Genomic DNA, 25,566 nt, shown 5'->3' with positions numbered 1-25,566 from the left:
ATGAGCTCCTGGGAGCCAGGAACCTGAATTTGAATCCCAGCTCTGCTCTGACTCACTCTTAAGACTTTGGGCCCCATAGTTTTCCTCTGGGTCTCAATTTCTCTATCTTCAAGATGCAGGAAATGAAGCATACATTTGCAGGACTTTAGTTGTAACTGATCCGAAACTCAGTACACAATGGCTTAAACTAGAAAACACCTTTTTCAATAAACAAAGAAATAAACTTTCATCGTAAGTATATCCCAAATGATATATGGGATATACTTATACTAAAAATTATTCCTTATTTATCTGAAATTCAAATTTAACTGGGCATCTTATATTTTTATTCACTAAATGTAGTAGCCCTAGCCCCCTTTCCTGCCCTGTGGAACCAGAGAAGCTCTGTTTTCTGTTTTCTGAGTTGGGCATCTGTGAAAAGCTTCCCTAACCAGAAGTTTCAGCTGCTGGAAAAAAAAAAAAAAAAGAGAGAGAGAGAGAGAGAGAGAAAGAAAAGGTCTGTAAACTTTAGATCGATGTGATTTCCATGGCCCCTCCCCCCTTCCAGTTCCTTGATGCCTTATCCTGCAGGGTTCATAGCTGTGGGCAACAGAAACCATCTGGGGCTAACTGATCCAAGAACAATGTTCACCAGAGGATCTTGGGAAGCTCACAGGACACACAGGAAGGCTGGATAACTACGCTAAGGAGCTCTGCAGCTGGGAACACGGCCCCAGATTGCTCTGCAGGATAACAGCTTCTGGGGTGGCTGCCTCCGATAGGCTGAGATTTGGTCACGTACCAGTGCACCGGCTGCAGAGCAGGCTGGGACAGTGCATCTCCGGGATGTTCAGCTCCTGTCTGGGGAGGAAGGACAGGGTGTGCTTTTCAAGACAGGGAATTCCCACACATAAGAAAGGATTCAGATGCAGCTAGAAGGAGGGAGAAGCAATAGCAACAACACTCTTGCTCCTAAAGAAAGTTGGAGCAAGTGGTAGTAGAAACCTCTGGGTTTCGATGTTTGGGGGTGAATTTTCTAAACTGAGGGAGGGTGAGTTTATCAGAAGATCAGTTATAGCAGGAGACTCTGGAGAGAGTTAGGGTCTGACTTTGCCCAGAGGCAGGGGAGGGGCAGGTTCCCACCTCTCACTCCATGTTTCTTGAATAGTGGATTAAATAGAGCTGCTTAGAAATGCTTTCCTTTGGTGGTCTTTTGGCTTGGGGGCAAAGGGAAGGCTAGATAAGTCCTCCAAAACCAGAAGAGCCCTTTAGAAGGCTAGAGGCAACTAGATTCCAGAATCTGACTGGTAGATGGGTTTTCTTTGGTCTAACAGTTCAAAAACAAATGGAATCAGTTGCCAACAAGTACACACTGACAGTCATTACATATAAACCCAAATCTCCAGCTTCTCTTGAAAATTAAAACTATCTGGTAACACTAGAATCAAATTCCTGGGTGGCATCCCCCATGGTAATATGGTTTCCAGTTCACCCTGGTCCCCACCCATCCCCTGTTGCGTCTGGGCCTGGCGACCCTTGCCGCCTGTTATTCTGTCTGTGCTCATGGCCCCCTTTAGTGAAATTAGGAGGAAAGGGAGTTGTAACTTCAGAAATGTAGAACCTTGCTTCTCAACACGTAATACTCAGACAGCAGCGTCTGTCTCGCCCCCCCCCAACCCCGGAACTGGGTGAAAGTGCAGAATCTCGGCCCCGCTCCCACTGGCTGTGTGGGAATCTGCATTTTGATAGCTCCCAGGAGTTTCAGTGCAGTCTGGATGGAGAAGTGTTGCTTTAGGATCAAGCAGAGGAGAAAAGATCAGCTCCCGGATCATTAAACCACCAGATGGTGAGGAGCCTGGGCTGTGTAGACAGATGTGGCTTAGGAGAATCGTTCTGTCACGGATGAACAGTGTGAGTTTGGGCGAGGCACTCTCAGAATCTCGGTCTCCTCCTCTGTGGTCTCAGAAGCAGAATGGGCCCTTCTGTGTCAGAGGGTGGATGGGCTAAGGCAGAGCAGTCTTAGCAGGTGCCCGGCGGAAGGGAAATGCTTTGGGCTTGTCGGCCACTCTTATTCACATCTGGAAGGGAGGAAAGGACCTTCTCTAAAGCTGAACCAAGGCTAGTAAGTTCTCCAAACCAAATCAGATTTCCTCCATTCGAGGAAGAAATAAAAGCCGTGCTAATAATTAACAAAACCGCAGATCCCCACTAGCTGTTTGGGAGACCCTGGAAATCCTGCCTCGGGCATCACCTTTCTCTGGGGAGAGAGAGAGAGAGAGTCTTTCTGTCTGTGTTTTCCATTTGGAGCTGTGGTTACTGCCACGTGTGCTTAAGACTGATAGAAACTGTTTAGCATCTTACTCTTCTGTTTAAAAAAATTGTGCAGAGAAAGCTACAGAGTGAGAAAGCCTGCATCTCTGTCTGTCTCCAGTGCAGTGGAAGACTTGCTTGGAAACCACATTTAATGACAGGTGTGCTAAAGTCATTTCCCCTCCGGGGTCTATCTCTTTGCAGACAAGGATTTTAAAGCCTGTGCATGAAGAGGCTGTTGGCCCCCTATTCCCTCCTGGGGTCTGAGGCCCAGGTCATCAGGCCTTGGCCAGGTGGTTGGACAGAGGGAGCAGCCCCCAGGCTCTCTGCGCTGTGCGGGGCGCCTCCCAGGGAGCCCCCAGGCCTGCCAAGCTTCCTCCGGGGCAGACGGTGTACGATCTGCCGATGAAGATGAGGTTCTCCCTCCTGCTGAATGTGCGTGTCAGCAGAATTCTTTTCTTCTTTTTATTGCTTTCGAGACATATGCTGACTTGGTCAAAATTGCTCCGGCAAAATGTGACTGATGATGTATGAAATGAAAACTCTTTACTCAGTGCTGGGAGGCCGGTGAGTGAGGGGTGTGGACACTCGGCCGGGGGCAGGCCAGACACAATAATACCCCTCACATTTCCAGGCCATCTTTCATCCGGGCAAAGCTGGCCCCAGGTGTGGAGCAGACTGAGGAGATCGGGTTACGGCCAGGGAGTCTAGCACTGGGTGCCCCAGCTTGGGGAACCACAACTGGGGGCAGGGCGGGGGGCTGTCTGCTGGGGAAATGAGATAGGCCCCAGGGAAGTTCCTAGGCCCTGGATGGCATGGGCGGGGGAGGCTGGGGGACAACGGGAGGGTAGGAAGGAGGGGATATCACCCTTTCCTCCCTGATACCACCCTCCCGCTCTGCCCTGCTCTCTGGAGCTCACACTCTTGCTCTTGCTCTGGATCTCATAGTCAGGAGACATTTGCTTCCCTCTGCTCGGCCAAAAAGCAGACCATCATGAAAAGTTGTTATTTTTAAGCTTAGGAGGCTTTTCGGTTAACATATTTTCCTCTTCATCCAGATGGCAACTAACATCTATCAAATGCTTTCTCTGGGCCCCAGGCACCTTGCGAAGTCCTTTGCATGAATTGAATTCACTTCCCGAATCCTCCCTAGGAGACAGGCGCTATTAGTCCCCCCGTTATACAGATAGGAGAACCGAGGCACTGGGAGGTTAAGTCCCTGGGACACGACTGCAAGTGGCAGGGCTGAGGTGTGAGACCAGGCTGCTTCCTCCCACTCAAGACTTTCTCTAGACAGTCTTGAAGCCTTTGCTGGTGGCCTCAGTTCTCAGACCAGCATCTGATGTACTCCCAGCTGGATACTTCTTGTTTGCAGGCTTGTATACATTCATTCATTCATTCAGCAGTCAAGCCAGTGTTCACTGGGGGCGAGGTGCAGTCTTGGGGACTCCTCTGAGGGAGAAAGCAGGGAAAATTAGAGCCCATCTGCTCCTCCAGCATGGATCAGAGGAAATATAAGGTTACATAGGGGGTGGTGGGGGTTCAAAGGGAACCTTGTCTCTTCCAGGTCTCGGATATAGAGAGCACATGGTCTCCAACTCCTATGAGAAAAGATGGCATCCCCGACAAAGGGTGGCAGGTGAGGAGTCTGCCAGATGCCTTTGGCGGGTGCCTGTACAGTCAGCCCTCAGTCCTCCTTTCTCTTTAGGAATTGGCCTTACTTATTACTACTTATTGAACAGGTGCTCAATAAATAGTACCTGGAGCACCTGCTGTGTGCCAGGCTCAGGTGAGGTGCACAGAGGTGTAAACTATAATGCTTGCTGCAGGCCTTCCCGTGGCCAGGGGAGGACAGGGCAGATGCTGACCAAGCGGTTGTTTCCAGGTATAGACTGGTAGCGCTTTCTGCGCCCACCCCCCACCCCCGCCTCACTTGGCTTGTTAAAATCTGCCCCCCAACCCCGCCCCAGCAAATATTTGACAGTGGATTAAAAAGCAGAGAAGGCTGCTGCAGAGGAATAGTGTTAAGATTTTGGAAGAAAGCAACCTCCTTCCTCTCAGCTGGCATTGGAGGTGGCATAGCATTTGCCCCTGGAAGGCCAGCCCTGGGGGGCACAGGTCGCTGTGAGGAGACAGAGCCTGGTGTCTTTTCCTCACTCTGCAGGGCCTGTGCACTTGCTGGTCCCAGGATGCCTTTCCCTGGGAAAGCCGTCTCTCTCTCACCCTTGCAGGACTCAGGTCAATGGCATCCAGCAGATCCCCTTCCCACCTCCCTCCACTTCTCCCTGTTTATTTACTCCTGTCACTTACAACAGGCTGAAATGATCTGGGTTGCACACTCTCCAGTGGCCACGGGACCAGCCAGCACGCCTCCCACGGCCTTAGTAGGTCCCTGTGTTCATTCCCACCCTCCACAATGCCCATCCCAGGTCTCTCCCTCTTGATCCTCTGGCTCTGCCTGGCTCCAGCCAGTGAGCATCCTTCCCTGAGACGATCAGTGGACAAGCGCTGCTTCGCCTCCGGCCCCTAAACCATATTTAAGGTTCCTGTTTTGTCTCTAGAAGATCAGGTTCCTCTTTCTAACCCTGGAGCTTTCTGCTTCCCCCAGGTGAGGCTTAGAACCCTCCCCCAAAAGGAACCCCCTGTCCCCAAACTCAACCCCTCTCTTTTCATCCCAAACTCCCTGTGGTCACCATCCATCTATCCCATCATCTGGGAACCACTGGTTTGTGAGTTTGCCTCCTTGGGGGCAGCCCCCAGAACAGAAGGAGGCAAGATTGGACTTTGACCCTGTAGTCCTCATTGCTACCCTGGGTCAAGTGTTATTTTGCACTGATCTTACAAATGAAGAAACTGAGGCTCTGAAGAGCAGTAGTTCACCTAAGGTCTCACAGTGGGTTCTGAGTTGTCTGGGGTACCTGTATGCCATGGCCAGTGTGAGCTGGGCCCCAGGTGGGCAGCTCAGTCATTTGCAGGATGAATGAATAAATAAAGGGAAGGAAGAAAGAAGGCCAGGAGCGTCTGGTGGGGTCTCAGGCACAGATGCTGAGAGGTGAACTGGACGCCAGGCCAGCTGCATGCTCCTCAGGCCAGGCAGGGGCTGGTGGGGAAGGTCAGACAGGGTGGGGCGGGGATATCTGGTCTCAGGCTGAGGAGTGGTTGGGGCCCCAAAGGGAAGGAGATGAGGTGGAATTCTCCAGCTCACACAATTTCAATCATTCAGCAAATAATGATTGTGCAGCCACTGTGGCTGCCAGGCCCTGGGTTCAAGTGCATCTGAGACAGCCCCGCCTCTGCCCCCAGGGAGCTCCATTTCTACTGGAGCTACAAGACAAAGAAGTCACAGTAATTCAAACAGTAATTCCAGACGGCGGGAGGAGTTAAAGAAAATAAAACAAGTGTTTGTGGGGTAAGGAGGGGAAGCGACCTTATCTCCCCTAATCTGGGAGGAAGTGGCACCTGAGTGGCACCGGGAGGTGGAGGGTTGGCCAGATGGTGGCGGTGGGGAGGGATACAGGGAGGAAATTGAGTTGCAGGCAGAAGGACTGGCAAGTGCAAAGACAAGTTGGCAAGTTCGGGGAGGGATCAGCGTGGCTGGAGTAAAGGAGGGGCAAGGGACGGGAGGGGTCTGGTGCCACCTCCTGCGGGAAGCCTTCTTTTATTCCGACTCTTCCTCTACACTCCCCCAACTTGTTCTACCCCAGCCCAAATCCCACGGGTCCTGCTCAGGCCTCCTTCCTGTCCGGACTGCGGGTCCAGAGAAGGCTGGGCCGGCTCAGATTCGTCGCTCCGCATCCCCGCGGCGCCGGGCCCGACGCTGGGCACCCTGTGGGCACTCGGTAAATATTTGTAGAGCGCACTAGAAGGAATGAATGAACCCATTGGGCGCAGCTGGGGGGAGGGCGGGGCCGAGGGCAGGTGGGAGGCCGCCGGCGCGGGAGGGGCCCTTGGAAGCCCGTCCTCCTCCTCCCCCTCCTCCTCCCAGGCCCCAGCGCGTACCACTCTGGGGCTCCCGAGGCGGCCTCTCGTGCGATCAAGGGCGTGCAGGGCTTGCGGAGCGACCTGAGGCCCTTGCTCTGGGCGCCGGAGTTCGGAAGAGGAAGGGTCGCCGCCTCCCGAGAGCAAGAACGCGAGAGGAGCCGGAGGAAGGAGCGCTCGCTCGCCGGCCGCCTTGCTGCCTCCCCGGCGCTCGCTCTCCCGGCTCCTAGGTTTGCTGGCTGCTCCTCCCACCCGCGCCCGCCTCTTTGCTCGCTCACTCGCTCGCTCCAGCCGGTTTCCAAGCCCGGCGGTGCGCCCGAGCGAGTGCGGGGCGAGGGGCCCCGGGGCCAGCGCCGAGCCGGGGGCGGGGGTCCGGGCAGAGCGCAGCCGGCCGGGAGGGGCCATGTCCGGCGAGGGCGCAGCGGGGCCCGCCTTCAGCAAGTGACCGAGCGGCGTGGACGGCCGCCTGCCCCCCTCCGCCACCTGGGGCGGCGCGGGCCCCGGTGCCGGGTGCCCGGAGCCCGGGTCGCGCGTAGAGCCGGCGCGATGCACGTGCGCTCGCTGCGCGCCGCGGCGCCCCACAGCTTCGTGGCGCCCCACAGCTTCGTGGCGCTCTGGGCGCCCCTGTTCCTGCTGCGCTCCGCCCTGGCCGACTTCAGCCTGGACAACGAGGTGCACTCGAGCTTCATCCACCGGCGCCTCCGCAGCCAGGAGCGGCGGGAGATGCAGCGCGAGATCCTCTCCATCTTGGGCTTGCCCCATCGCCCGCGCCCCCACCTCCAGGGCAAGCACAACTCGGCGCCCATGTTCATGCTGGACCTATACAATGCCATGGCGGTCGAGGAGGGCGGCGGGCCCGACGGCCAGGGCTTCTCCTACCCCTACAAGGCTGTCTTCAGTACCCAGGGCCCCCCTCTGGCCAGCCTGCAAGATAGCCACTTCCTCACCGACGCCGACATGGTCATGAGTTTCGTCAACCTCGGTGAGTGAAGGCAGGAGGGAGGGGGTGCGCGTCTTAGTCAGGAGTCTCTGGGGCAGGGAGGGGGCCGCTTCTTAAACCCAGCCTGCCCATCTTTCCACTCCCGGCCGTTTGCAAAACGGCAGCGCCTGGCCGAGGGTCTCCCAGCCCCTGGGCCCTAAGTGGACCCCATACTGTGTGTGCCCCAGGTGGGACGAGCCGGGCTCATCTGGCCTGCGGGAGTTTTGGGGGAATAAGGACCGGTCTGAAACCCTCTCCGGGTTATGTCGGAGGCCGCACCTCTGGGGCTGCAGGCGCCGGGCGGGTCGCGGCTCAGTTCAAAGCGCGGGGCTCGGTCATGTGAGATGTGCCCGGCCGGCTCGGCCCGCGCTACCTGGATTTAAAGGGCCCTGCTCCGCGAGGCTGCCTTCCCGCCCTTTCTGGGCGCCTCTCAGCCCTGCCCGGCCCTGGCATCGCGGCCGTCGCACTCCCTTCCCCGCCCTAGCAAGCCCTACCTGTCCCCTCGTGGTGCGCCCGCCGTAGCGTGCTGCGCGCCCCGACCGCCTCGGGGCCCCTTTCCTGACCACTGGGCGCACCCCTCGCTCTCAGCTCTCCTGGCTGGAGCTGGGGAAAAAAACGTTGCCATTGCGACCTTTCTATTTTAAATATTTAATGATAGGTCCCGGGCGGGCAGAATCCATTTTCAGCGTTTATCACGTGTGGCGCGCAAACCACGGCTTTTGGCGATTGGGTAGCGAGAGATCTCCGAGCAGACGCCTCCGGGGGAGGCTGGGGGACCCGGCTTCCGACTGAAGTCGCGACGGCCTGGGGGACCGGAGGCTGGTGCTGCGGCGGGGGCGCGATGCTCCCCCTCCATCTGTGCACGCACATTCACCAGACTTGCTCAAACTAACCCCCGGCAGCGCGCTGTAGGGCTGATGATCAAATATTTGGCTTCTGAGATAACACGCCCCGATAGCGTTGTTTCCCCGACCCGCTTTCATTCTACAAGTGTAACTTGCGAAAATCCGAACGGAGTCAAGACAGCAAACTCACGTCCACCGGCGCTGTGTCAACATGGAAATAATGACCCTGAAGCCCCCCGCGGGACTCCTGGGGCGCGGATGGAAGGCGCGGGGAAGCGCGGATCAACCTTAACGCTTCCCGCGCCAGATAAGGTCCCTGGAGTTCCTGGGACGCCATTGTCTCTCCTTGATAATAGTCAAAAATCGAATAGTGAAACAAGTTTCAGCGAGCAAGGAGTGGGAGGTTTAGATGCCAAAATGACTTTAAGGAAGTTTAAATTATACTAGGCAGCCTGTTAGAATGAGGCAGCTCCATATGTCCTGATTTAGAACAATCTCCAAGATATATGAGGTGAAAAAAAGCAAGGTGCAGATCAGTGAGGTTACACATGTGCTTGTGTATCATCCTTTCCCACTGGAAGAAGACACCATGAACTGGAAATAGAATTTACTGGGAGGTGGGGTAGAACTGGGGCTGGGGCTTTAGGATTTGGGAGCTGGGGCCTGATTTTTCATTGTGTGTCCTTATGTCTGTGTGATTTTTTTTTTCAGTATGTGTTTATGACCTATACCAGGAAATAAAGAAAACCCCCAAATATGTACATATACATAAATTAATTAAAGCTGAGCTCGGTAGCCATCCTGCAGTCGAGGGTTAACCAGGGCCCTTTCTCTGGCTGGAGATTTATGCTATCTTGTGCTCTGTTGGGTACCTGTGACTCCCAGTGAATGCAGCAGGTCCTAGTGGCGGCCTTCAGAGCCTGGCTGAGGTCATTAAAAAGGTATTTGTGAGCCCTGGCTTCCGTGGAGGGCTTGCAAACCCAGTGCAAAAAGCACCCTGCTGCTTGTGGCCCAGCGGCATGGCCAGACCCAGGCTTCCCTCCTGCCAGAAAAGAACTTAAGTTGCCACCTGGACGCCTCTGGGAAACTTCGGGCAGGGCTGTTTGCTCCCCCGTGGCGGTGGTAGGAGCAAGCTGGGACTTGTTTGGGAAGGCCACAGCTGGGTGGTTTTTCTCCTCTGGCTGTACACGCACCTTTCAACCCGTTAGTCCCATTTCTTTCATCTTGAAAGGACAAAGACCGGCTTGTCGGAGCCTCTTAATCAGTCGGGCTGGCTTTGGGCTTTGTGGGACAGTCCTGACTTTCTCAGGTCTTGCTTTGTGGAACATCGCTCCAAATTAGATGGCAGAGTGGCTTTTAACAGAGTGCACTGACCTCGTTTTCTTTCTTTCTCTGTCCCTAAAACTTGAAGTAATTAGTTGGGTGAAGACCCAGACTGCAGTTTTGCAAGACTCTTCCATAGATGTGTCCAAGGTTGGCCTTCAATTTCTGCTCAGCAGCCACACGCACAGGAATAAATCGCCTATCCCTTCCATTCTTTTGGGGTTCCGGGATTTCTCCACAGGAGGGCCTGGGTGTAGCCGTGGGTTTGGAGCGGGGCATGTAGGAGACCTGCCTGGAAGCCGAGAGAAAGCACATGATTTTTTTCCTGGATTGCAAATCATATTGACCTGTAACATACGAAGTTTTGTAAAGGTGTGTTTAGTCTCACACGTTACCTAAGGGTGAGAAAATGTCATTTGTTCATATCCAGCCATTACTTGTTATGATGCAGCCGACCTGGGGGACTATTAGGGGGCCGTTGATGGAAATCTTGAAGGAAAGCTGACTTTCTTTCTCCACTGCCCTCCTCCCTCCCCTGCAGACCACTGCTGTCCTGCAGTGCTCTGGGGACTTCAGCTTGAATTCTGAAGGCTTTTGCAGACCTGGTGCGTTTATTCTTTCTTCTGTCTGCAGCCAAACTGGTTTTTGTTCTTCTAAGTCTTTCTCCTCAGAATTCAAGCCTTTTGCCAGGCTGAGCAGGATCTAAACTAGAGGGGGAACTAGAGGAGAACTTATGACAAAACCAGGCGCTGAGAATGAGGACCTCAGACTGCACCTTATGACAAAGACCAGCCTGCGCACTAAAGCGTGGGTAATGCTTGCTGAGCTGTTGGAGGGAGACTCACATCTTCCCAGCCTGGGCCCCTTAAGTTCAATGGCGAGATTTGTAAACCTGTTCTGATTAACAAGCCCCCAACTCCTCTGCTGTACACTGTACACTGAATTTTGGAATTTAAAACTTAAATTACCCCCCAGCAATGTGAGTTCTGCAGACTGTATCCGGTGGCGATAGCTACCCCCACTCCCGCCCGCCATTCTTTCATTCTTTGGAGAAGTGTCCAGCATCCAGCAGCATCTTTTGGGATTTTCTAAAGAAGCTGGCTGGCAATTGGGGTGTGTGATCATGTTTATCTCTGGTCCAGGTTATGAAGGAACCAGATTTGTTTCATCTTCTAAGCCAAATTTAAAAACAGAGAGAAAGTTGGAAATCTATCATTATTGGGCTCAGTGTATAAAAAGTGGCTTTTGTTAATGTAGCTGCCGGGCAGGGAGAAGGCCGTTCAGTTTTCCTTTTATTTTATACCATCTGGCGATCCTTTTTGTTGACAAGTGTTTGGCATTAAGATCTCTCCTTTTGCCCCTTAAGAACAGGCCCTACCACTGTAGAGTATTAGAGAAAGATTCTGTTACAGTTTAAAAATTTCCTTCAGGGAGTGCTTGCAGAGGGAGCCTGGGCTGCAGGCGTTTGCAGCTGTAACCTGGCTTGTGTTAAAATTTGGAAGGGGCTGTTCCACATTCCAGCACTCGGAGCTCCGGCCCTCACTGGTAAGCAGCCAGAGGTTAATATAGATGTCACACAGCCTTTCCCCCTTCTTTCTTTCTTTCTGTCTTTCTGCAGAGTGCCTTCGCTACAGGAGTGCGCCAACAGCTGTGTTTTTAGTAACCCTTTCAAAATCACTTCTTTCAAACCTCATTTTCCTGCTTATATAAATCAAAGATCTTCTCCCCACCCCCCTGTCCTCCCAAGGATATATGTGACCCGGATTTGAACTTTTTTTGATCTTCTCTGTATTTCCCCTCTGGAATCAGAGCAGGTTAAGGCCGTGCGAGCCCTGGGTGCCAGCTTGCGTGGCTGTATGGGGGTTTGATTCCAGGGTTGTCATTTTGGTTGTGGGGTGGCCCACTGAAGGGGTAAGGGAGGAGGCCTAGAGAAAAAGTCATCCTGGAGCAGCAAAGGGGGGACTCCCTGAACGCACAGCTTCTGCGATGCAGCGTGTATGAACTTCGGGTCGGGGCCTTCCCTAGCGTCGAGGCCTATCAAGTCTCTGCCGAGATAAACACAGCTGGCCCGCGATCCCCTGACCACCGGCGTGCCTGCGATGTGAGCGAATATCACATGTCTGCTGAGCGCCGAGACAAGTGATGACTTCATTCCAGGGAGAGCCTCGTCCAAGTTGATTGATCACCCCTATAGCTTTCATATCTTCTTTCTCCCTGTTAGGTAAGGTCATATTTGGCCCATGGCAAGAATCAGAGTGTCTTAATGCTCCCCATCTCCACCCTTCCCCAGCCTGCCCATCCATTTAACCAGCAGAATATTTTGAATGGAGAGCCCTTCGCACCAGGTGGCTGATCACGTTCCTTTTTTTTTGCAGTCGCTCTTCAGACCTAGCTGGGGGCTGTCGACCTGGCCATTTTGGGGCAGGCCGCTGCGATGCTTCGCCTAAATGCACTCTGGCAGTGCCACTGGGGTTAGGGCACAGGCAGGGATGTGTGGGACCTGTCGTGTTATTGTCAGAGGAATGTGCAGATTAGCCTGCAAAACGTGGTGGCGGTGGGAAAGCGCTGCAGCTGTGTACACTTATTATAAAAGATTCAAGTCCCACTGGTAAAATCAATATATTGAATTGCATGACCCTCTGCTTTTAATTAGTTTAAATCAAATGCGCCGGTGCCATTTTGCCTCCTCTCGCCTTCATGGGGTGAGGAAATACCAATATTTACATAGAAACTGTTAATTTGTGGTGAAAATGATAACACATTTAGCTTTGCACACCCAAATTGCTCCAACCTGATGGCTCCCAGATCAGCGTGGAGTTGAGCGGTGACGTCACCTGGGCGAGGGAGCAGGGCGGCGACGTCAGTGACGTTTGTTGCCTGGACCCAGGATGTGGTCGCAGGTGCCGGTACCTGGGGGTGCAGTGCGTGAGGATGCTAGTCTTTGAAGAAATTTTTGCCTTTGCGAGCCAGATATGTCATCATCCACCCACATCATCTAAAATCTTTCCTTTTAAGCATTCTTATAAAATTGTGAAGCGAAGCGGCAGCTGCCTTTTTGGTTGTTTTGAGTCTGTTCTCCCAGCATGCTGGGTCCGTTGTACTGGGCAGCTCAAGGCACAGTGCTTTATTTATTCCAGAGCTTCAGATGCTTTTCTTTCCAATTCCTGAAACAGTTTATAGAGGAAGGGGGGTGCTTTCACTGCAAATGATCCCATGTACAACCACAGCTATTATGTGAACCGTCCGGTATTAGCTGTGTGTTCAGCTGCAATTGAATTCTGGGTTTTGCAGCAAATGGCATTGACAAATAATCTTTGACAAAAATGTGACTTGGTATTTCTTAATATGGAACAGATATTTCCCGGTTAACCTTCTGTGGCGAAAAATCGCTTGAACCCTATGTGAAATGGCAGTGCGGATGAATACCAGGGCTGCCACTGTGTGTTCCCCACCCCCCACCCCAAAGTGGAGTGTTTATGATTTGGGGGGATATTAGCAGTGCATGAAGCTTGACACTTACTTATGTGGAACCCAGAGTAGCATGTGCGATGCCGTCCTTTCAACATTTGTGTCGAGAGGCATTGCTGGGAGCCGAGAAAAGCCTTTGCTGATCCGCGTGGAGTGGATTGAATTAATGACAACTCGGAGAGCACCAGTTTTAGGGTAATTGCTTTATTGTTTTGGAGCCAGGGTGCTTATAATCCGGTTCCTGTACAAACATGTTTAACGTGTGTTAATGCATTTGCAAACCAGAGCCTCTCAGCACAACCCTGCTTTTCATTAATTGATGTCGGTAGCATGGTACAGTATTTCAAAGAGCTGGCCAAGTATAAACTGTGTTTCCAATTTCCTTCCTTTCCTGTGTTTGGAATGCCAATGTTAATTTGTTCCCATGCAGGAGCGGGGGCTGCCAACTGCGGCTTTCTATAAAGGGCTTCACAGTGAAGGCTTCCAGCCCTCGCTGATGCTTGGGGCTGCCTGGCCAAGTTTCCTGACACTTTGCAGCTAATTCTGGGTGATATATGGAGTGGGGGGTTGGGGGGCTTCACTGCCGTGTAACGGAAGTTCTCGGTGACAGCAGAGGGTGTGACTTGGCAAGGGAGAATGGAACGGGATCCATGCTAATTCTGTTTAGACACAGCTTAAATCCATGTGTCTGCTTCCACTGTGGTTGCGTATTAGCTGTGTGACCTTGAGCAAGTTAGTTAACATCTCTGAGTTTGTTTCTTCGTTTTATAGAGCTGGATAGTCATCCTCTTCACAGATCTTCCTGAAGACAAAAATCATATTTCACATGTGTAGAGTCTGGCACACAGTAGGTGCACAAGAAATGGTAACTCTTTTTTTCTGTGGTGACCAGGTCACTATTCACTTTGGCATAATAGTCCAAATTTTAATTTTTAAGTGTTTAACCTTAAAATACTGAGATTAAGCCACCCGTGTTATTTTAGAGATGCAAAGAAAATGACCCCGAAGATAAGTGTGTGTTTGCGGAGGGGCACACATAAATGTGTTTTCCTCCTCTTTCAGAGAGCAGTGAAATCTGAGTGAGCACCCCAAACCCATCTGAGGGTAAGTAGGGTCCAATGCTGACTTTCTCTAGATTTTAGCATCTCTATTTAAAAATTTTACTCCTAGGGAAACTCAAACTTGAGTAGGGGGTATGTAGGAACTCTCTGTAGCGTCTTTGCAACTTTTGTCTAAATCGAAAATTATCCCCAACTAAAAAGTTTTAATTGCAAAAACTCGCATCACTGACGTATTTCTTCCCACCCCTTCCTGGAAGGTGGTCAAAGTACAAATTGTCTTTTCCTTCAAGGGAGTGACAAGCCCAAAGCACTCATTAACAGAGCAGCACAACTTCCCCACTTTTTACTGGAGCAGGTGCAGGACTACCCACCCACCCCCCCCCCGCCCCGCTCCCCCAGCCAGGGTTAGGCTACAACAAAGCCCCATGCAGATCCAGTGCCTTTAGAAGCCTCTGGAGACCAGAGGACAACAGAGAAGATCTCCAGGGCGTGAGACGAGGGCTGGGCTTTCTCACCCAAGGCTTCCCATAAATTCTCTCCAGTCCTTTCTGTACTATTTGAAATCTCTGACTTAGCAAGTATTAAGGGTCCCCGCATCTTTGAGGTCACGTGTTATTCTTTCACGTCTTTACCTCCCCAGAGTAGCTTTCAAATTTCAGTCCTTTGTTGTCTGGCTTAATTAAATTTGGCTGTGAATAAAAACTTGCACTGTTTCCAAAATTGAGACCTCGCATGTTTTTAAACATTGGAGAGAGGCCTGTACCGTCTTGTAATGCTGGCCTCTCTCGCTTTCATGTAGTTTGGGGAAAAAAAAAATCCAAGCACTTAGCACGACACTGAGTCGGCCTAGATGGTCCCTGTGCTCATCTACCCAGCGATTTAACAATGCGCTCAAAGGCAGGCGAGTTATTCTGCGGTTTCGATGACTTGTGCTTTGGCTGTTGATAAAGGACTCTCTTCTTGACTGTTTTCTCTTTCTTACTCTCCTGCCTTCGCGCTGCTTCACAGAATCCTCCTGGCACAGGAGGTGCTCAGATGCTGGTGGCTTGCTTGCAGGGAAGAGGTGATGTTCTGAGGCCCCGTCCTCTGAGTGTTTCTTTCATCTTGCATCCCCCCTAGTGAATTTTTGAGTCCGCACCCTAAGTAGAAATACATCGTATCACTACTCCTGTTTTGGGATGGTTTGCACTTAAAACAAAGACTGAAATAGAATTTAAGTAGGAGGCACTGAAGATTAAAAAAAGAAAAGCAAAATTCTAATGTTCGTGAATACACATTTTAATGAATTCATGAATTATTAGTTAATGCAAAGATTACCATTTTAATTCATTAGCAAGACAAATTTGATTTTGCTACCACTAAAATTTTGAAGGTAATGGGATTTGATGCCTTTCAGCAATCGTGGTTCAACAGTTTGGGATCAGTGAGCCAAAGGTCTGGTCCTAAATTTCGATTATTTTGATCCTTCATCTAGTCAGCATCAATAAAGTTCACAAGGAACCCCACAGCCTCGGTAGCTTAAAGCCGCAGGGCTTTGCTGTTCCCTTGGTACGGCTGCATCATGGGTTGGCATCGCCAGGCTGCCACCCTCCCAGATGTCACCAGTCCCCGTCCCGAAGGGAGAGACGGGGACTTGTGCACGGGCTCGTCACATTTCCAGCTAGAAGTGACCGAGACACTTCTGCCCACATTTCATTGGTCAGAGCTAGTCTCATGGTCAGATCTGACCCGGGTGGGGGAGGAGTTGGGAGATTACAGTTCCACCCCAAGCTTGGAAAGGGGAGCACCTGAAGGAGCCTGGGAAATTGCAGTAGGGACAGCCACACTGTCCTAGGCCTAGCCTGTCTCACAAGGTAACACAATGGAAAACGGGGCAAGTGAATTGTTGACTGAAACATGATCTGTATTTTTCGATCTCATCCACCAACTGTGCAGAGTTTTGCTGAAGCTCAGCTAGTAAATTCCTGTCGTCCCTGACGTCCATCAGTTCTTGAAATTCACTTGATCGTAATTATAACATTTCCCGCCCTGTATCCCGATGGATCCCTTTTGCCTCCCCTAAGGGCTTGCACCCCATTGGGAAGACCAGTGTTTCTAGAAGCTTCCTGATCACTTCGGTATTCACGTGGTTCAACAAGAATAACCACTTCTTTCCATTCCCACTTGTAAAAGGACTCGCCTCTTTAGGACTTGTCTTTCAGCAGAAACAAGCTCTCAACTGCACTCTGGTTCACTCCCCAGAGACTTAAGGAGCCTGAGTCTGGGCCCAGCTCAAGAGGCGCTCGCCCTGGCTGGCGTGTGTCCGGGCCGTGCGGGAGGCTGCCTTGTTGGGAAGCCTTGCTTTTTCTTCCTGGGCTTCAGGGGCCCTTCCTTGTCCAGGCAGAGTCTTGTAAGGCTGAACTGAGAAACCGAATTTAGAGACTCTTTCATTATCTAAATGCATCACTAAAATAAATCATAGTGATAACGTGGGAGGGTTGAGATCTGTCTGTAGCAGTAATGGATTTATAACGGCCTCCCGTATCAGGCTCCTTATTTAATTCTCTCAGGTTCTGCGAAGCAAGTCGTATCATTCCCATTTTAAGGAGTAAGAAACGGAAGGGCCCCGAACTTGCAGGGCTGGGAAGTGGTGGGATTGACGCTGGGATCCCACTCTTGCTGAATGTAAACCCCTTCACTCTTTGCCCCTGGCACCGTGAAGGTGTGTGAACCCGGGAGAGGGGGCACATGAAGTGGGATTGAGATCACCATAACAGCCTCCAACCCTTGACCTTGACTTTGTGGTTCTGTGCTCTGAAGAGGAAGATAAAGGTAAACAGCACACACCTTCCTTTTCCATTACCCATCCTGCTTGTGGTGACCACCCCTCCCATCTCTATGGCTTAAAAATTATTGACAGGGCAAAGGGCCCCGAGTGCCCATGTCCTGGGGCACCTACAGGCACCCGCACCTGCTTGCTGGGGAAATTCCAGAGGCAGTTAGAGACTGACATTTTAATAGCAATACCTTAAGACACTGTATAGAAAAGACCATGGAGATGGTTTTCCCCATGGGTACCAGAAGAAATATTGCATGTGTTTGTAGTGGTATAAAATCCCCAGCAGTCTAAGTGTCCCTGAGCCAAGGGATTGAGACGTACGTTTGTAAACCAGAAGGGAATGCAGAGACTCCTTCATGTATCAACATCGACTCAAAACAGAGCGTCAAGAGGCAGAAAGCAAGTTGTAGAAGGATGTTTAGGGCGTAAGCATTTGTCACTGTGTCAAAACAGACAGGAGCACCAAATAATTCTGTATGTCATTTGTGATGTGGTTACACTGGAAACACGGGGAGCAGGACTCACACCTGCAGCCTTTGGGAGGCAGGGAGGGGTTGGGACTGGGGAGAAACTTTAAATAAACTCCAATGGTTTCAATCAGGTTTTCTTAATTTTAATAGTAAGAAACCATTAGGAAGTGTAGTGTGGTATCTTGGATTGGATCTTGGAACAGAACAAGGACAACAGTGGAAAAACTGGTACAAGCTGGAAAAAAATCTGGAGTTGGGTTAATAGTAACACATCGATGTTAATTTCTCAGTTTTGACAAGTGTCCCACGGTTTCGGAAGACGTGAACCTTGGGGGAAGTTGGGGGAAGGTGCACGGGAATTTCATACTAACTTCCTGTAAATCTGAAGTTATTCTAAAATAAAAAGTTTATTGAAAAAAAAGAGGAAGCAGCTATGAGATTAACTCCTGCTAATTCTTAGTTGTGGGTACCTGGATATCGGTTACATTTTCCTCTGCATTCTTCTTCCCAAGCCCCAGCGAACCAGAAACCCGTCCTACTGGAGACAGGAGAGTCTTGGCCGAAAGCTCAGCCCTAAAGTGGCTCTTGCTGGTGTGGCCCCCTGAGGGACCATCTTAGAATGCAGTTGGGGTATCACACCCCGAAGGCCAGTAACTCATCCATCTACAGACCCTCGAACATGATGGGGCCTCAGCCAGCAAATGCAAACCCCGCGCGGCAGTGTCCTGAGACCTTTAAAACTCTTTCTGCCTCCATTCACGAGATGCCTGTATAAAGTAGTCCTCCGTTTATAAGCAAGAAAGAGAGGGCGGGGAGTGTCGCTTTAGGTCTTTCGATTTTCCTCTTGGTCCTGAACTTTGTAAAATGCGCCCCCACCGTCTCCTCCCTTCTCAAGTTCCATTTTCTAACTGACTTGACCTAACATTTGTTGAGAGAGAAGCCCTTAAAAATGGCAGTGGGGCCTCGGAACCTTTCAGGGCTAGTAAATGTTTATAGGGTGGAGACACTGGTTGGTCATTTCCTTTAGGAGGAAACAATAAATGAAGCTACTTGCCTTATACCTACTCAAACCCTGAGCTCCTAATTGTCTTAATACACTGGTGGGGACGGGGGGTGGGGATGGGGAAAGGAGATCCAGAAATCTCTGCGTCTCCTGTGCTTCAAACACCCTAGGGACTTGGAAGTGCCCTTTTTGGGTAGGGCTGGAGCAGGGTTTCCCAGTCCTCCTCACTCCTGACACTTTTAGCCAGACTGTTCTCTGTCTTCTGCGGCACCCTGTGCGCTGCAGAATGTTGAACAGTCCCTGACCTCTGCACACTGGCCACCAGGAGCAACCCCCAGTGGTGACAGCCAAATGTCTCCAGACATCGCCAGACGTGCCCCGGGCGGGGCAGAAGTGCCCCCAGTTGAGAACGACTGGTTTAGGGTAAACTTTCCTCAAACTTGGACATTGATTTGAGAGCCTTTGCTTCAAACCCATCGGCCCGTGGCACTGAGTGGAGAAAGCTGTGTTTCTAGGCTGATGGATTGTTTTCCGGTTGAAAGGAAGACAGATTGCAATCAAAACGTGAGCTCTCTCCTGGGAACGCAGCCCTGCCTGAGCCTGAAACACCCTGGAGACGAAAATGGAGGTCAGATCTCTGAAGAACAGGCTTCACCTCCTGGGAACCAAAATATTTTTACTGCGCCTTTTGCCTGAGGATACTAAAAAATTATTAAACGCACACTTGGAACCAGTCTCTTTTTTTCCTCCCCCAACTTCCCTCAGGAGGAAATAGGGCAAACCTCTCTCTTACCTGGTTCCCCTCCAGCAGGTGACTTGCTGGGGGAGGGGCGGTGAGCAGAGAAGCTGCATTTTCCATCTCTCACTGCAGCTCAGAGCTGCGTAGCAGGGAGACCTGCTGATTTTTGTACAGCCCGTGAGCAAGAATGATTTTTACATTTTTTTAAAAGGGTGATAAATAATCAAAAGAAGAATACTCCATGATGTGAGAATGAGATGAAATTCAGACTCCAGTGTCTATAAAGCTTTATTGGAACTCGTTTTGTTTGTGTTTTGTCTGAGCATCGACAGAATTGAGTGGTTACAATAGAGACAGCACTTTCTCCAAAGCCTGGAATACTTTTTACCTGGCCTGTTATAGAAGTTTGCTGACTCCTGCTTGAGATGGTCTATACCCTCTACCTGGGGAAGGGTAAATAGTAAAAAAGCCTGAATGTTACCTGCCCCTCTTGCCCTCTGCAGACACCCAGTGACATGCCGATACCCTCCCTCTTCCTGATGTCAGAAGGGGTTCCTCCGAGTTTGAACAAACTGATTCAAACAGATTTCTCCTCTGAAGACTTCCTGGCATCTTTAGCGTGGGGCGTGCAGCACCAGTTTCCACGAATACTGCACAGCTTTTCCTCAATTCGCTTCATCCCAGCAGCCCCATCTCCCATCTTGTTTTTTTTTTAAATTCTCCTACAACATCTCAGGTGGTAGTTAAGACGGGCTGTGGGTTGGACATGAGTCTAAATCCCACCTCTGCTCCTTGTTAGTTTTGTGACCTTGGTCAGGTTATTAAACTCTGGGTCCCCATTTCCTCCTCTGGGTTATGCTGGCGCTTGTCTCCTGGGCTGCTGTGAGGATCTGTCCCCTGCGCAGAGCTGAGAGGAGGGCTGAGCACGGTGCCCCATCATGCTAGCGACTGGCAGTGATGCTGGTGCTTGCCCCGCCGAAACTTGGACTGCTCTGGAGCTGGCCTGCCTGTGCAGGTCCTGAGTGCAGCTCGCCTTGGCATCTAGGGATGCACTGCCTGGCTCCTCCTGGGAATGGGAACAGGGTGTGCACCTGTCCCACCGGCTGAGCTCTGCTTATTTGGGTCGGGGTGGTCTTCCTTTAGCTGGGATACCCCGTGGTGAAGCAGGAAGCTGGTCTCTATTGACGGGGCACGAGGCAAACCAGGAAGCTGGCTTTCTTATTCCGAATCCTGTTATACTAGAAAGTTGCCTCTTGCTGATTATAATCTGTGTTTACTGATGCAGAGTTTTAAGGAAACACCAAACCGTCAGGACTAGCTCTACGTATGCCCGCCAGCTTAGGGTACAAACAGCCCCTCAGATTTAGACACTTGACTGTGAGCTGGCCTGCTCTTTAAAAAAAAAAAAAGGGAAAAAAAGGATGAATAAAAATTTCCAAGTAGAATGGTTTCCTTTTCTGTTTCTTTTTTTTTTCTCTGAACTCTGTTTATGTCAGACTTATCAGGGTAGCATGTCCTGTCCCCTTGCTTTTTGATACGGGCAGCTGACATTTCTCTGAGTGAGGACCCGCCCAGGCCAAGCATTCATCAGACAGCACGATTTCCACATTCATCTGTGTTTGTGCGAGAAAACTGGGGCTCAGGGGTGACCAGTCACTTGCCCAGCTTTGGGGACAGCAGGTTTGTCTGGCTTTGAGTCCCAGGTCACACACTAGTGCAAGGGACTTGAAGGCATTCGAGTGCACTGGGCCCCAGGTTCTGTCTCGGTCAGCTTGGGCGCGCGTAACGAAACACCACTGCTTGGGTGGTGAAACATCAGACTTTTACTTCTCCGAGTTTTGGAGGCTGGAAGTCTGAGACCGGGGTGCCTGCGTGGTTGGTCCTGTTGTCTCTCTGGCTTGCAGTTGGCTGCCCTCTTGCTGTGTCCTCACGTGGCCGAGGGAGCTCTAGCCTCTTCCTCTTCTTACAAGGTCACTAATCCCATCATGGGCTCCCCCTTCATGACCTCAGCCTAACCGAACTCTGTCTCTGTATGTTAAGTCCCTACTGCTGGTTTTTTCCTCCAGATTGCAACTTCTCCCGTGGCACACACGATGAAACAGTTGGCTCAACTTTAGTGCCATATTGTACCAAAATACTTATTTTTAACTACTAATACCACCCTCATGAACAGGAAATGCTACAAGATACATACCTCCCAAAGGCTGCTCTTTGCTTCTGTGGAGAGGAATGATGCCTCATTTAGGACTTCTAAGTCACAGTACACCTGCCTAACAGTGGCTTCAACATTAAAAGCATGTCATTATCTCCCATCACAGCAAGTCTTAAGGGAAGTGATTCCCAGTTTGGGGTAGCAGCTCAGTGATATCATCCAGGTATCCATGAGCTTTCCACCTTATCTTCACCGTCCTCAAATTCCTTATGCCTGTTCCCTCACAGTTACAAGAGAGCTGCTGCAGCCCCAGACATCACATTTTCGTAGAATCTTATGTTCAAGGCAAGAGAAAAAGAAAGTGTCCAAGAAGCGTTCCTCACTTGCCTGCCTCTTGGCTTCCTAGAAGTTCTGTAGAAGACTTCTCTTTGAGTCCCCTGGCCCAAACTGGTTGAGAAGGATGGGAAACTATGAAACTGGCCTCTGGCCACACAAAGGGGGAAAATGTGGGGAAGGACAGTGTGTTGGAAGTGTTCATTGGGTGGCCATATTCAAATAATCTGAAGTTATTTCTCTCTCCCTTTTTGTCATTGTCTGTGGGGCATATGGTTGGATTTGCACAAGTTATTTGCACATGTGATTTGGCTCCACTATGCATTATGCACAGATAAATAGGGAGCCTAAGCTACTAGTTTCCAAAGTCTTCAAATAATCGTGTGCCACAGTGAATATATGCAGAAGGTGAGTTACATGTTGACATTAATTCAACCAGACCCTCTGCAGCCCCTGGAGAGGCTTTTGTTTCTCTTTACACTCAAACCTGTGAGCACGTACACCTCTAGCCCCGACTTTGAGGACTGCATGGGATTCCAGCCAATAGCCAGTTGTTTGCTGAAAACAATCTTTTATCACCATCTCCTTCGACAAGTGACAGAAGTTCTTGAAAATGACCTGAGAAGGTCAGAATCTTTGTCCCCAGAAGGAAGCAGAGGCCAGGCTGGGGCTTGGTCTGAGTCCTGCGTGTGGGACAGGTGGCTCCTGTTTCCTTCTGGGTAGAGGATGGACAGATGGAGGTACTCAAGGCATGTGAAGAATCCGTGTCATTGTTTGCTCACCAAGGGTGGAGAGCTGCTTGGAGGGAAGGCCTGCCGTCCTGGGAGAGCCCTGCTTGTTCCCTGAAAGTCTGTAAAGACTTTTTCTAGTGGGTGGGTGCTGGGCAGGTGGGTTGCTTCTGCTGGTTTCCAAGAGAGACTTATGCGAGGGGTCCGGGTGTATCCTTAGGCCCACTGGTTGCAAGAGGTGATCGAGGGAAAGGAGGTAGACGGTATTTTCAGGCATTGTTTCTGGGCAGTGTGTGAACAAAATGACACGTAACAGAATTCTTGGTTGCAGGCAAAAATATATACAAATTCAAACTAGTTTAAGGGGTGAAAAAAAGAAAATCAGTGCATTCCCAAGCCTTGGGAAAGGACACACCAGCAACTAGGTGTTCAGCGAATCCAGGGGTGATTCTGTCTTATCTCTGTCATTGCACAGCCTCCCTCTTACCTCTCTGCCTCCCTGGTTTCCTCTGCTACCCTGCTACCCTGCCTGTTGGGAGAAAGATGGCCACCCACAGCAATTTGAAGTTACAGTTCTCTGGCTAGCCACTTACCTGCTTTGCCAGCTTCCCTAGCAGGTTGGGATAGCTGCAGGATATTGTTCTAGCCAGTGAGACACAAGAGGAAATCTGCTTGGAGTAGAAAGGTGTGGGAGATGGTTCTGGAAAATATTTTGCTTCCTGATAAGTGACAGGTCTTTTCTTGTCTTGAATATGGTTCTGTTGAGATGTGATGTTTGGAGCCATGGCAGCCATCTTGTGACCATGAGACCACACGCCTAAGGATTGAAAGTCAACACGCAGACAGTGGCAGAGTAAAAAAGACAGAAGAAACTTGAGTTCTTGATGGCATGGCTGAGCTACTGCACCCAACTGAAATTCCTGGAGAGGAACTCTTAGGCAGCTTGAATTACATGTTCACTCATGAACCAGTTGGGTTTAGAAGGTAGATCATGCTACATAAATAAGGTTTCTGTGAGTCAGTCTCTGGCCCCTTGTGGCTGGGTTAGGGGATTGGGGTTGTGTATACTATCCAATTATAGCTATGTTAGCCATTATAATAATAATCTTTTTTTCATTATAATAATAATCTTAATAGCTAACATTTGTCAAGGGCTTACTATGTGCCAAACACCCTTTATCGTCTTTGCCTATATTTCTTATTTAATTTTCATAACAGCCGTTTCAGGTGGGGGCTATTATTATCCTCCCTGTTTTACAGGCTGGAAAACTGAGCACAGAGAAATAAGTAGCTGGCCCAGGTTATGTAGCAAGAAATTTTATCTGAATTTGGAGGTCCACCTCCTAAACTTAATCCTGAACTGCTTCTCAGGCTTGAAGGATGGTTTTGGAGCAGGTTAGTAAACAGCCTTGCTAATGGGAAGGTCATAGGTCATGGCAGCATGATGCCACAGAAGTGTTTTCCATTTATGTGATTTTGGCATAATATCCCATTTCTTTGATTATCAGTGCTCCTGAAATCAGGATGTCTTAACATTGATAAAGATGTTAGTATCCTTTCCCCAAAGAGCTGGAATTAAATTGATCACCACCTCTTACAATAGAGGAACTATGGTGACAAATGCTTCTTGGGGAAAACTGGAGATGGATACAGCCAGCCGACACCTACTGTTAATAAAACTTGTCTATTGACACAACATTGTAAAATGACTATAACTCAATTTAAAAAAGTTAAAAAAAACTTGTCTATTGAAGTGTAACGTGTGTACAGAACAGTGCATGAATGTAGAACAGTTAGGAATGTTCACACAGTGAACACACCCAGGTAACAGTGCCCAGTTCTAGAAACCCACTGTGACCAGCTGCCAGAAGCTCCCTCCCACCCTCACCCAAGGGTGACCCCTGTCCTTTCTTCTGACACCATAGAATTTTAATCAGTTTACTTTCTATCAATTTGATTGTACAGGAATTCTCTTAAATCACTGCTAATTATTTCTAATGATTTAGAAAGATGACCCCATTTAGAACGGTTTCATGTAAACCAGAGACTCACTTCGGAAAATTGCTGCAATTCTACTGGTTACATTCAACGGAGAATCCAAAACGTAATTCTTTGGTTTGATCTCGAATTCTCCTTCACTTACGAGAAACAGGTTCAAGGGACAACAATGCAGTTTTAAGGGCGTTTTGATAGTTCAGCCTGGGAAGTCAAGTTCAGTTTGTTAAAATGTGAGCATTATGTGAATGAGGGTCTTGAAGATTGCTGGTTTCCACCAGACTCCCCCTGCTGCTCCTGACGCAGCTTCTGCACGTCTCTTTTTGCTGTCCTGTTTGCAGAAATACTGATGCCTCTGTGATGAGTGTTTGTTCCAAGTGTGGGGCTTTAGAGAAGACTCTTATTTTGAAAGGGAGATGGGAGCCCAGCATGAAGGAAACACAGAACAGTCTCCTCCTTAGCTGCACCTGCACTGCTCTGGCCTAATGAGTTTAGGTTGATGGAACCCAGACCTCAGGAAGGATTATAAATTCTCATTTGATTTGATTTGCTTCTAAAATACCTTAAACCAGCTGTGCCTGCCCAGCTGACCCAGGAGTCTCTGACTGCTTTGGGGGAAGGTCTGGGCAGGCACCCTCCTGTCCTCAGGAAGGGGAACACGGGCTGCCACAGCTCCTCTTCCCCCCGCCCCCGGCCGCTCCTGGGGCCTCTCTGGTCTGGTGCCTGTCCCCGCCATGTCCCGTGATTGCTAGCCTGTCTCCTTGAGTTTTCACAATGGCCTCATAACGGGGGGGCCTCTTAATGTCCCCAGTGCATAGAAGGGGAAGCTAAGCCCCCCAGAGATGAGTTAACTTGTCCTGAGTCACTGCTGGCGACCAGCAGAGCCTGAGTCACAACCCAGGCCAGGAGGGCCTCATATCAACCCCAATTCTCTACTGCTTCTTGGTCTGAGTGAGGCCCAGAGGGGCTTTTCTGCCTGTGGGGAAAGTTTCCAAAGATTGTTCACTAAGATACTCGAGGACCTGCCAACTGCCAGGCAAGTGAGTGTGGTGGACAGAACAGGGGAGAAGTGGTAACTGCGAACATCGTTCAAGACTTTCCTACGTGCCAGGGACTCCACAAATGGTCTCAACTCTAGCGCTTCTCAAAGTGTTGTCCCCTGACCGGCAGCACCAGCATCTCCTGAGAACCTGTTAGAAATGCAAGTTCTCGGGCCCCACCCCAGATCTCCCAAGTTAGAAATACTGTGAGTTGGTCCACTGGTCTGTTTTGTTTTTTGTTTTTTTTTTTTTTTTAAACAAGCTCCCCAGTGGTTTGGGAACACACTGAAGCCTGAGGATCCCTGGTCTATTTTAATCCTGCACCAACCCAATGAGGTCTGTGTT

At 50.2% G+C, this 25,566-nt stretch overlaps 1 protein-coding gene and 1 long non-coding RNA gene across 3 annotated transcripts in view; one reads left to right on the top strand and one right to left on the bottom strand.

The window, feature by feature from the left end:
* Window positions 1-3,286: 3,286 nt before the first annotated feature.
* On the bottom strand, window positions 3,287-6,425 carry LOC116657856. The gene is made up of 2 exons (XR_004313006.1): window positions 6,289-6,425; window positions 3,287-3,741 (listed from the first exon to the last, which is right to left on the bottom strand). It is a non-coding gene; the product is annotated as an uncharacterized LOC116657856 (long non-coding RNA).
* Window positions 6,261-25,566, top strand: part of BMP7 (bone morphogenetic protein 7) — an 87,381-nt gene continuing 68,075 nt past the window's right edge. Inside the window, exon 1 of one of the 2 annotated variants that reach the window (XM_006186158.3) lies at window positions 6,261-7,249. In XM_006186158.3, coding sequence (XP_006186220.2) covers window positions 6,814-7,249 — 436 coding nt within the window. In that variant the 5' untranslated portion in view covers window positions 6,261-6,813. The remainder of the gene's footprint in view (window positions 7,250-25,566) is intronic. The other variant, XM_032461424.1, reaches the window with a different exon arrangement.

The sequence above is a fragment of the Camelus ferus genome, chromosome 19 (genome assembly GCF_009834535.1).
Source record: "Camelus ferus isolate YT-003-E chromosome 19, BCGSAC_Cfer_1.0, whole genome shotgun sequence".
Lineage (NCBI taxonomy): Eukaryota > Metazoa > Chordata > Mammalia > Artiodactyla > Camelidae > Camelus > Camelus ferus.
Note: the sequence above shows the minus strand (reverse complement) of the source record. Positions and strands in the feature narration are given on the sequence as shown.